This window comes from Lathamus discolor, chromosome 5, assembly GCF_037157495.1.
Source record: "Lathamus discolor isolate bLatDis1 chromosome 5, bLatDis1.hap1, whole genome shotgun sequence".
Classification (NCBI taxonomy): domain Eukaryota; kingdom Metazoa; phylum Chordata; class Aves; order Psittaciformes; family Psittacidae; genus Lathamus; species Lathamus discolor.
The window spans coordinates 119,502,875-119,513,714 of NC_088888.1; the positions used below are offsets into that span (position 1 = coordinate 119,502,875).

Genomic DNA, 10,840 nt, shown 5'->3' on the forward strand with positions numbered 1-10,840 from the left:
GTTCTCATGCACAACCACAAGTATTTTATGGCCCTCATTTTCAGGATTGCACACAGTTAGTACAGTACTTTGAGAATGGTTATACTTCCTTACTGAAGCAATCTGAACTTACCTCCTTGCTCATCCAACATAACCAAAGTCCTGATACCAGCATCTTTACTCTACATCCCAATAGTGGTAGCAAGGTAAGGAGAGAGAAGGAGAGAAGAAAGAGAGAGAGAGAAAGAGAGATCAGTAAGGGAACTCAGGCCTAGGTACGGGACATAGGAAGACAAAGGAAAAACAGTAAAAGGAATGACAAGGTCATAAGGGGCTGGTGGCACAGTCCTAAGACCTCATATGCCTGGATACTGTAAGGAACTGGGTACTCTCAATTGTAGCATCAGTCCTTCAGGATTCACTGGGATAATGAACTACTGCAGAAACCACAAAGTCCTGGAGCTTGAGATTAAAATAATTGCTTTACACAAGAGTAACTTCTGAAAAGAGAGGGTTCCTCTCCAGGTTCCCTGAAGCAGGAGAATGGAAGAAGGGTTTGTTGGCATTGCGGCTGTCTGTTCATCCCGAGGGAGAAACTCCCAAGGAAAACAGATACGATACAAACATGCTTGAGAAGTAGCCATAGTGCTTTGTACGTGGTCCTTGCAACACAGAAGTCAGGAAGATTACCTACTTAGGGAATCCCTTTTAAAGCAGGCTAATATTTAATAGGATTAAGCCATAATTTTTGGCTTGGAGATCTAATAGATATGGGTTTAAGCCAAGTTTTAATTCAGCCAACAGACACCTTTAGCATCAATGGATTTCATCAATGGGTTGAGCTTGAGGGTAGGATTCTTAAAACACCTGCATGCTGAATCTACCCTTGCTCCCACAGGTAGTGGGAGTCTTACCATCACCTTTGATGGATACAGGGTTTGAGCAGAGCCAAGCAGTTCAGAGCTCCCAGCTGCTGAAGCCAGCAGCAGGGCACCTTTCACAAGTACAATTTCTGCTTGTGTTATCATGGCTCCGGGATGTGATCCGGAGTCTCGGGTTTCTGGGTGCTGTGGTACGAAGCTATATCACAGATAAGATTAGCTCCTTTTTAATTACAAAGGGAAAACTAGCTCCATTCTGCTTGGAGCAGTGATAACATCTGTGAATAATTAATGGCCTGGATGATCTGACTGTTGCATGTCAATAGCAGATGAAGTAAGCCCTCTGCAGCCTGACAGCTTGCCAGCGGAGTCACCTGGGCATGTGCAGCAGTAATTTAGCTGCTTCCATGAACATAAAGCCATCCATAGCCCTGTGAAGCAGATAAAGCTGGTGGTGCTGATTTTGCAGAGGGCAGGGGAGATACTCACAGTTGCATAGGAACATGAGGAACAGAAACCTGGAGTCCTGACTGTCCCTTTTGCTTTCTAGACCATCCTCCCCTTCCTCGAGGCAAATTAAGGACTTCATACCATCCTTCTTCCCAACAGCCCTGCTCACTGCCATGGCTCATCTCTTTCTGGGAGCAGTGAAGTCTCTTGCCGGCACCACACTGCCCACATGGGCTCAGGTACAAGCTGGACTCTGCCACACTCGAGGGCTGTCTGGCTGGTGCAGCTGGTGCTTCTCTGCTTTGTTCCAAAAGGATCCTGCTCGGTTCAAGAGATGCCTCTTGTTGCACTGCCTCTCTCTGCACTCCCATTCTTGTCTTTCATGTCTACATCACTGTAGAAACTGGGAAAAACATCAGATGCAGCCTGGTTCGCTGCTGCTTTTTAAACCCTCCCTGTGTGAGCTGCCAGGTGGAGAGAAAAAAGCCTCCTGCCTCTCATCATGCTCTGCTGTGCCTGCTGCCCTCGGGTCAGCTGTCTACCAGATACCCACTGCTGCTCTTTCTTCCGTCAAGCACATACAGCTTGAATCCCATCCAGCTTTTATTTCTTCTTTAGAAACTTAGGGCCCAAGGTTTGTCTTAAGTTTATCTATTTAAAGTAAGGAAACTGCCTTTAATTATCTTACATTTTCTGTGTTGTCATCTCCTAAGCACTGGTTGTGCAATAGCTTTTTATTGTGCTCTTTTCATGCTCTTGGTACCCAGGGATGTCTAACCTCAAAAGATTTATATGCATTTTAAAAACAGTATAAGGCTGCTTGGGTTCTGACTCATCTTGTGTTTAAGTAAATACAGTGCAGTCTGACATGGGATCCTTCTAAATATTGGACTCAGAAACCTGCAATTGGTGGTGTGATAGTTGCTGGCTTTCAGTGAGTCAAATATAGTCAGGCTGAGAAACATTTACTGCTCCTTAATCCTCTGCCCTTATTTTCCTGCTGGCTTCAACATCTTTATGCAGCTAAGATGCACAGTGACCTGAATAAAACCTATGCTGAGAGACAAACTCAGCAATTGGACCTTATGGTTTGTATTTCATATTAAATCTTTGCACAGAGTGGAGGAGGTACGATTTTCTTTTACTTACCTGACCATCAGTGCCATTTAATTTTATCAGGCAATAGTGTATCTCTTAAGAGTAGCCTGCCACAGCATTAACACTAATGTGAAAATATTAAAGGGTGTGCATTGAATATACTTCTCTGCATCTGAGGTCTAATCCAAAGCATATTGAAGCTAATAAGAAAATGCCAGCTGACAAAGATGAGAGGTGATTCAGACATCAAGTGACAATCTCCTCCTGTTCCAAGCTTCTACTAAGCATTAATTTTCAGCTTTTTCACAAAAAAAATATTGCGTAAAACCATTTTTTTTTTTTTAAATCACATTTTTGCATTGAAACAGATTCAGCCTTTCCTAAAAGTTCAGCATTTCCATTGTGGCTGATCATAGAATCATAGAATCATAGAATAGTTTGGGTTGGAAAGGACCTCAAGATCATCTAGTTCTAACCCCCCTGCCATGGGCAGGGACACCTCACACTAAACCATCCCACACAAGACTTCATCCAAGGCTGATCTTTTAGATAGCTCGGAACCAAGCATGTCTATAAGAGGGAACGATTCTAAAAATGTGCTCATCATCCAGATGTCTGAGCAGGAGAGAAACACTCGGTGACTGACCCTCAACAGTGACAACAGACTCGGGCATCTCTGGAAACTACAAAACCTCTTCCTTTAAAGGACTACAGAGGATGAAAAGTGCCAAAGAAGTGTTTCCGGGGCCCAAACACAGACAATGTTAGTGTTTTCTGCACTGAAACTGCCCTTGGTCTCAGTGGGAGCAGCCGTCAGCAGAAGCACTCACAATGAGGAGGTGAAGAAAGATGTGTTTGCACAGTTCCAACCCAGAAAACATGTTTTACAATGACTCATCATAAAATAACAAGCTCCCAGAAGAGCCACAGCAGGGCAATGGCCTGGTGACCATGCTTCGATTTGTCTGGTCCTGAGGGCTCAGGAAGGGTTCACACCCGCATCCAGTGCTCACCAACATCAGTGAGATGCTATACGGGAAGCCATGAGTGGGTAGGACTAGAGAGGACCATCTCGTTACGAAAATGTGTGCTAAACGTACACTTCCCTCAGGATTAAAGTCTGTCTTTCTTCCTGTGCAATAGAGGGATTTCTTAAGACTTTGCACAGGCAATCCTCTGTCTAGTTTGTGGCAAAATAAGGATCCTCAAAAACTGGGGTGTTTGAAAACAGGGGAGTTTCATAGAATCACAGAATAGTTAGGGTTGGAAAGGACCTCAAGATCATCCAGTTCCAACCCCCCTGCCATGGGCAGGGACACCTCACACTAAACCATCCCACACAAGGCTTCCCACCCAAGGCTTTAGGCCAGAGAGAAGAAAAATGCATCTTTCGTATGATCCTACAGAGTCCATAGACCACATGCCATTTTAATCCAGCTCTTAAACCTGCAACAGCCTTCTCTCTCCAGTTACTTCTGACTCTCCTTGTCCTCTTGTTGCACCTGAGAAGAGAATTGGGACTGCTGGATTTTGCCGTGGTGCACCAAACATCTCACATCCTTGTCCTTCAGGAGAAAATGGCACAGCATGAATTGCTTTTGTTGAGGCATTAAAATGGCACCTCTGGAGTTCCTCTGTTTATCCATAGAGCAGGTATACTGCAGATGGTAAAATGTACGATCTTTCCCAGCTCCCAAACATTACTCAGCCCTGACTCTAGGATGAGCAGGTCGACTAATGTGTCCTCCCAGACTGATTTCCATGGAGACTGCTCCAAGTTGCCAACTATTTGTCTGCAAAGATCTGCCCAATTTTGCACACAAGATGGCCCTTCAGAACAAGACCTAAACGTTAATCACATGGGGTGAAACATCATCATGAATACAGACCCCATGGAGTTTATGGAAGTCAGTGTCCTTCAACCTTCCAGTAGTACTGATTCCTAGTGTTTAGATAAAAGCAAACCAACAGGGAGTACTGGTTTGGGTTCAATGTGCTTTCTATAAAGCACATGTCCAGGTTCTCCACTGGAGCACTGGCTAAGCTACTGATAAGAAAGCCAGAATATATGATTTTAAAACTCTAGGCTTAATTCAGCTCTTAGATACCTAAGATACCTGTCAAGACTTCAGTGAAGCAGTTGAACAGCATAACTGGGAACCCCTTTGGAGGCTTAAATATACACTAGCCCCAATCTTCTCTAACAGCTTTTTATACCTTTCTTGTATGACAGTCTCACTCAGAACAAGTCAGCAACAAAATATTCACTGAAAGTTGCCCAGCACTTTGGAGGGACAATGCGTTGCTGTATCATTTAGTATTGCTGTTTTGTCACTTAATTTCCCAAGGTGGGAATAAAACTAGGAAGAGAATTAGGATGACTTCTCAAAGGGCCCATCAGTCCCTCCAGGAACACAGTGTGTTGTGTCTTATCCAGGCAGCTACTCCCAACTTTGGTTTAGCCTGAGGGGTGATTTTCATAGCAGTGTAAGGGAATGATATATCGGATAGAAAATCCAAATTCCATAAATCGCTTTATTAGCATTTCAGGAGACACCCTGAAAAGCAGTCGCTGTTTCAATGTTTCTTAGTGCCCGATTAAAGAGCCATGTTACTTCTCAGCCCATTAACTCACCCTGTGGTTCAGATCCTCAGCTGATCAGAATCTGTGACCCCACTCCTAAATCCTATGTGCCTCGTTTTCATCTACTACAATAACTCTGACTCCGGTGGTAACCTGCTGGTTTACATAGATAAAGGGACCTAATCCTGCATAGGAAAGACTGAGGCCAGAATTATGAATCCCATCACCCTGTGCCAGATATGTATTTCTTTGGAATTACACAGATTAATTCTATTTTCTGAGTAGAACTGTTCCAACAGCTAACGGTGTCAAAGAGATTTTCCAGTTAGCTTTGGACCAAGCTCTAAATATATAGAATATTTTCCTCTTTCATGCTTCAGACTAAGGAACATTTGACTGTGATAATGTCAGGCAAAACTCACTTCCCAATCACAAATTAAGGAAGTTAGTGAAAAGGCATACTGTGTGCTTGGTGTCCTGCATAGAGAAGCGTCATGAGGTTATCAAACATATATAGTTTACAGTTTCAGCTTTGATATGTCAGTAACCTTGACCCTAACCCCCATCATATGAGAGGAGAAGATAATCCTGCCTGGATTTAAATGTGCAAATCAGTCATTTTGTCTGTATGTGTTCCTAAAAGTGCTTTCTTGCTGAGCCTCCAGCAGTACTGATATTGTTGCTATTTTTTCCCTTGCTGCATCCTAGGTAGAAACCATCTCTTTTATCCACCCTACAATGATTGATTTTCTTTAAAGGCCATGGCGCTTCCACTGGAAGATGGTAGTGGACTCACACCTTTTCCCCTTGCATGTGTTATTCTGCGTTTCATAATGTTGGCTCAGATGTAAAAAGCCTGAACAAGAAAACAGTAAGGTCAGCTACGAACTGTGTATTTAGTTTCACTTCTTCTGCCTCAGTTCATTTTTATGTTTTGGCACAAACATTGCACAGCATCATCATCAAATACAGGTATTTATAGCACTGAGTAGCTGAGAAGCTCAAATGAGCATTGGTCAGTGTAGATGTAGCTGTGTTGCAAGGGTATGCTGGGTACCACAGAGCAAACTGGTTTTTGTCATCTGCCATCCCAATACATAGCTGCCCTGGGGCAAAGCAGTGACTACTTTGCAACAGCCGCACACCACTTCTTTCTTCCCCTGTTGTGCTAGAATCAGCTTCCTGCAAAGCTGGGTTATAAAAATAAGAAGCAGCAACAGATTTGGTGTTCCTTACCGACATCCCCTGGGAACAGCACCAGGCCTTAATCTCCAAACTCAATGTAGTCTTCTTGAGCAAGGACAGCATGGTCCTTTGGAGACATCGGTTTTGTCCCCCATGCTATGACCTACATATCAGCATTAAGGATGCCTGTGCTGCTACAGGGCTTCCCTGGGTGGACAACACTCTTCTGCCTCTACAGTGAAGCCAAGTCAGTCTGTTTATTCTTTATTTTCCTAGTATTTAACAAAGCAGAGCCAACTACGACAAGACTCCATACAGATGTACATAGTAATAATGCTTAAACATGGAGTCATCCTTTTCCTAAGTAAGGAATAACACATTTGCGGTATCCAGAGAACAGAGTAAAAAGCATTCTTTCATATAGAAAGAATATGTTCTTTCTCTACTCACTAAACAGGTTCTCCTAAGCAAGGGAGTCTAATTGGCTCTTTTGGGTCTAGTAAATCAGGGGAGTGTGAGTTCCCTTTCAAAAACACTTGCCATTTGTCTTTTCAGTATAAAGTCTCTCACTCCCTAAATGCTGCATTCTCTTAAAAGTACCCAGGAAATGGGACCAGAATAATCAACCAGCTGTTTAGAGCATGGAGGAATTTTAAAGGTCTTTTGTAGTCACATTAGTGACAATAATATTCAGCTCATTTAGGATAATTCCCTTGACTACACAGAGCTACTTTCAGAAACTCCTGTATTTGGACGGGATGATATTGTAGCATCTGAATAAAAGGCAAGTCCAGAGAGATGCCAAGCTCTTCCAAGAAGCACTAGAGTCCTACGTAAATTCATTGGTAAATTCAGCAGTCCCAGTTCTCCTCCTACTTTGCCATTTGCCACGATTTAAAGCTGAAATTCCAGTGGCATTCACAATATGCTGGTTCAGTATGTTAGGAAGACTCAAGCAGTGCATAGGTCACACAAATACGGCTCAGGAGAGACAGGGCTGATATTTACTGATGGCTTGCCCCTCAGCAAATCACTTCCCTTTTCCTGTGCCTCTCTTTCTTCCCACTCATCATCTGCCTTGTCTGTTTAGATCACAGACATTTGGGGGTAGCAGGCTCTCCCGCCTTGTGTTCATGGAGGTACCCATATGAGACTCTCTTCCATGTTGTTGAATTGACAACAGCAAGAGCCACATCCAGCATAGAGCTGACAGAAAGTGATGGTTAGAAACGACATGTCCAGGGAATTGAGCAGCAAAAGGGGACAGATTGCTTGTGAGACAAGAGCATGTTTCAGCTGCAAGGGGCTCCGATCTGGAGTGTTTGTGGAGGAGAAGCGTTGCTGACTGTGCTCAATGACCCATCTATCTGCCTATCTGTACACGGAAATTTAATCCTGTCTCCACTGGACCCCATTGATCTCCACAGTCGTGATTGATTTCAAGGCCACGGAGCCTACGGCTGGGCTTGTGCCTGTTCCTGAACGTGGGACCTGATGCAATTTTCTTCCCGTTGTCTCTGCTGGAGACTCCTCTGGTTGTCAGGAGCAGCGGGGCTGTCAGTGCTGATGACCCTGATTAAAAATGTCACCAGCTCCAGAGCCAAGGCGTGCGTGGTGTCTGAAAATAATATGTCGTGTCAGGTGGGAGCAAAGTTTTCCACCACCTGATGGCTGAACACTCTGAACTGAGTTTGGGGACTTCCAACTTTTAAACCCCTTTGCTATGAAGAGGGTGATATGAAGCCTGTCTGAATTGCTTTTTCCCTTCTGGAAGTGACACCTCCAGGCAGGTATTAGCAGTGAGGACTGAGCCCAGCGCTCCTTCCTTTGCACTGTAGAAGATCGGCGAACTTCCCTTTCCAAAGCTGTCAGTCTGGGACATCTCATGAACCTTGACATTTCAGAGATACGTAAAGAAGTGGCATTTAAATGCTGTGGTGACCAATGCTCTATAAATAGCCATGAGTGTTTATGGAGAGGGAGGCATAGACAACAGGGCAAGCAGACCGAGGGCATTTCTCACCTTCCCCACTTGCAGTGTTATGGCAAGGACGTCAGAGCGGTGCTGGCACGAGGCTCCAGGAGCTCTGCAGCAAACTCAGCCACTCGTCCCTGACTCCAGGTCACCTCCAAAGGCTGTTTCCTTTGTTTATCTCAAGTAGCCTGTCTCAATGGATACTCAGGCATGGGCAAAACAGTGTCACAGCAGCTGGTCTGCAGTGCGACACTTGGCAACTAGGGCACAGTATCTTGAATGACTCTTAATAAGGGATAAAGAGAGATGGAGCAGCGCATAAAGCCATGGCCATGCCCTAGCAATGTGAGTTAAAAACACTTCCAGTGTTCGACTCTCCATCACTTTTTGTTCACAACAGAAGTGCAAATAAAATGCAGTCCTTACCTCTTCAACAAGCTGCAGCATTCGACGGGTGCTCTCAAGGGACTGAAAGAAACAGGGAAAAACACTCAGCTTTGGCAAGATAACTTTTCCAGCACTAATGTGCAGGCTCATGCTGACAGTATGTTTCTCCTATGCTCTTTGCCTTCCCTTAAAATCAGGCCATCAGCAGGATACTGGTGATCTCTTCCTCTCCAGCTCTCCATTACAGCTCACTAATGCAGCTCCCACCGCATCTCGAGGCAGCTGCAGTCTCTAAGGCTCGCGCTCCCTTTGCTCGTGCAAGCGGTAATGCTTGGAACAGCTGGTGTTCCACTTTGAAATTGAAGTCTGTGGTTTGCAGCTAAGACTTTTCAGACCCAATTGGTGACTTTGAATATTTAACGGGTTTAGCAAATTGAAGGAACCCTCAGAAAATATGAAATTGCTGGTTTTTGCTCTGAGGCTGGTCAAATTGATGCAGACTAAACCTAAATACCTAATACCTTGATACCTAAACCAAACTCACAATCAATAAATGCCTTAATCTAGACTAAACATGGCACTAAATTTTACCCCTGCTCATCTAATTTCCAATTCTGCTTTCAGTGTGAAGCTGGCAGAAAACAGCACCATCTCTAGAAACCCTGTGCGGGCTCAGCTCCTGTTTCTGGATGTGTCCCTCACACCAAAGCCAACCCCAGGTGTGGTGTTTAGCTCTCACTTCATCAGCAAGCTGGTCAGCACGCCGCTGCATTTCTTCCAACTCATTGCGCATGTCAGCGTCTTCTGCCATTTTAGCTGCGGGTGTGTTTGTGGAAGCTGCAGATCAAGGGTTTGCGCTCAGCTGCTTGTGAGCCTGGAAGACAGAAAAGGAAAAGGAACAGTGTGGTTAAGCCCTGACTCACTGAATTGTGCTTAAATGTCAGCCCCACAAAAGGGCTCTTATTACATGAGTGCCCTCACCCAAACTCTTCCATTCTGGATAGCAGTTCCTACATAGTAGAGAGCTTTATTCCTGTATTATTAATCACTCTCGAAGAACAAGGATGTGTCCTTGTCATGTTCTTTGAGGAAAACCCTTACTTCTTTCTTAACCTTTCAAATGCTATTCGCATCAAAGCTGGAGATTCAGGAGGTGTTATTTGCTACCAGAAACAGTCTCGAGACACATTAATTCTCCTCTAGAATTAAAAGCCTAACACGAAGGAGGTCAAGGTCAAGCCTATGCACCTTATGTCCTGCGTTCCAGCTGCATCTCTTGGAAGGCTGCACGCTCAGCTAAGACATTTGCAATGAAATTAAAGACAATGAAACTTTGCAGATTTTTATCATCTAATGACTTGCCCACTTGCTGTAGTTCAGACTCTGAAATAATATTTACAGCTAGACTGGAGAAGTTGTCTACCTGCGTGAATCCTTCATTACAGGGGAAAGCACAGCAGGACCTAATGGTACTTCAGCTTCTCCCCAGAGTGGGTCAGATTCTGCTCTTGGTTATCCCTTTCAATACAGAACGACACCACTGAGCTCATCCTAACCAGAGATGAGGACGCAGCCCATTAATCCTCATTTGGGTAAGGTTTCTTTTTTGGTAAAAAGTGGAGCTAGCTCTGATTACTGAGCATGACTTGATTAAGGAAGGCGGGTCCTCCTGCCATCTGTCAGGTCTTTATAACAACAACGCTGGCTTATTTCTTCGCTTGATTCAAGCATGGCACATGGCAAATTAATGCTAGGTTTGTTTGTAGCAAGAAAACCTAATCCCAGGTGCAGAGGAGGTGGGGAAGTTTGGGATTCGCTGCAAATAAACAGCCATAAAGCACATTCCATCATGCTCAATTACAGAAAGAGGACAAAAGCAGCCCGTTTCAGCAAAGCTGCTCTAAGAAGTTAAAATCCCAGGGGCTATTTTCTCTCCTGTCTTTGTGATGCATGCAGCCTTTATGAAGCAAGATAAGTCAGGGCACAGCTTGGCTTTAGAATTTCAACAATAATAAGTCTGTTTAAATGGAAGTTATCTGTCGGAGGTGAATCCATTCCTCACTTTGACGGTGCTTGCAATCAGGAGTGTGGGCTGAAAAGGTACAGCTGGATGGCAGGGATATTTCCTGGATCACACCCTGTTTGCTTAGAAATACATAAGGAAAGCAGACATCTCCTTACATTTCCTCTGCAGCTTCAGCAGCAGATTTGCTGGTTTTTCTTATCTAAGAGGGAATATGTGACCTTCATGCTTTTGCACTAGTTGTGCCCTCATTCAGGGTTGCTTTTCCTCTTTGAAGC

At 44.3% G+C, this 10,840-nt stretch overlaps 1 protein-coding gene across 2 annotated transcripts in view; it reads right to left on the bottom strand.

Annotated features, from left to right (window-relative positions):
* The window catches only part of SNAP25 (synaptosome associated protein 25), a 29,650-nt gene extending 20,286 nt beyond the window's left edge, over positions 1 to 9,364 (bottom strand). For both annotated transcript variants that reach the window (XM_065679268.1, XM_065679269.1), the window contains exons 1-3: positions 9,279 to 9,364; positions 8,579 to 8,620; positions 113 to 161 (exon numbers count right to left, since the gene is read on the bottom strand). In XM_065679268.1, the coding sequence (XP_065535340.1) occupies positions 113 to 161; positions 8,579 to 8,620; positions 9,279 to 9,350 (163 nt within the window). In that variant the 5' untranslated portion in view covers positions 9,351 to 9,364. The remainder of the gene's footprint in view (positions 1 to 112; positions 162 to 8,578; positions 8,621 to 9,278) is intronic.
* Between the last annotated feature and the right edge of the window lie 1,476 nt (positions 9,365 to 10,840).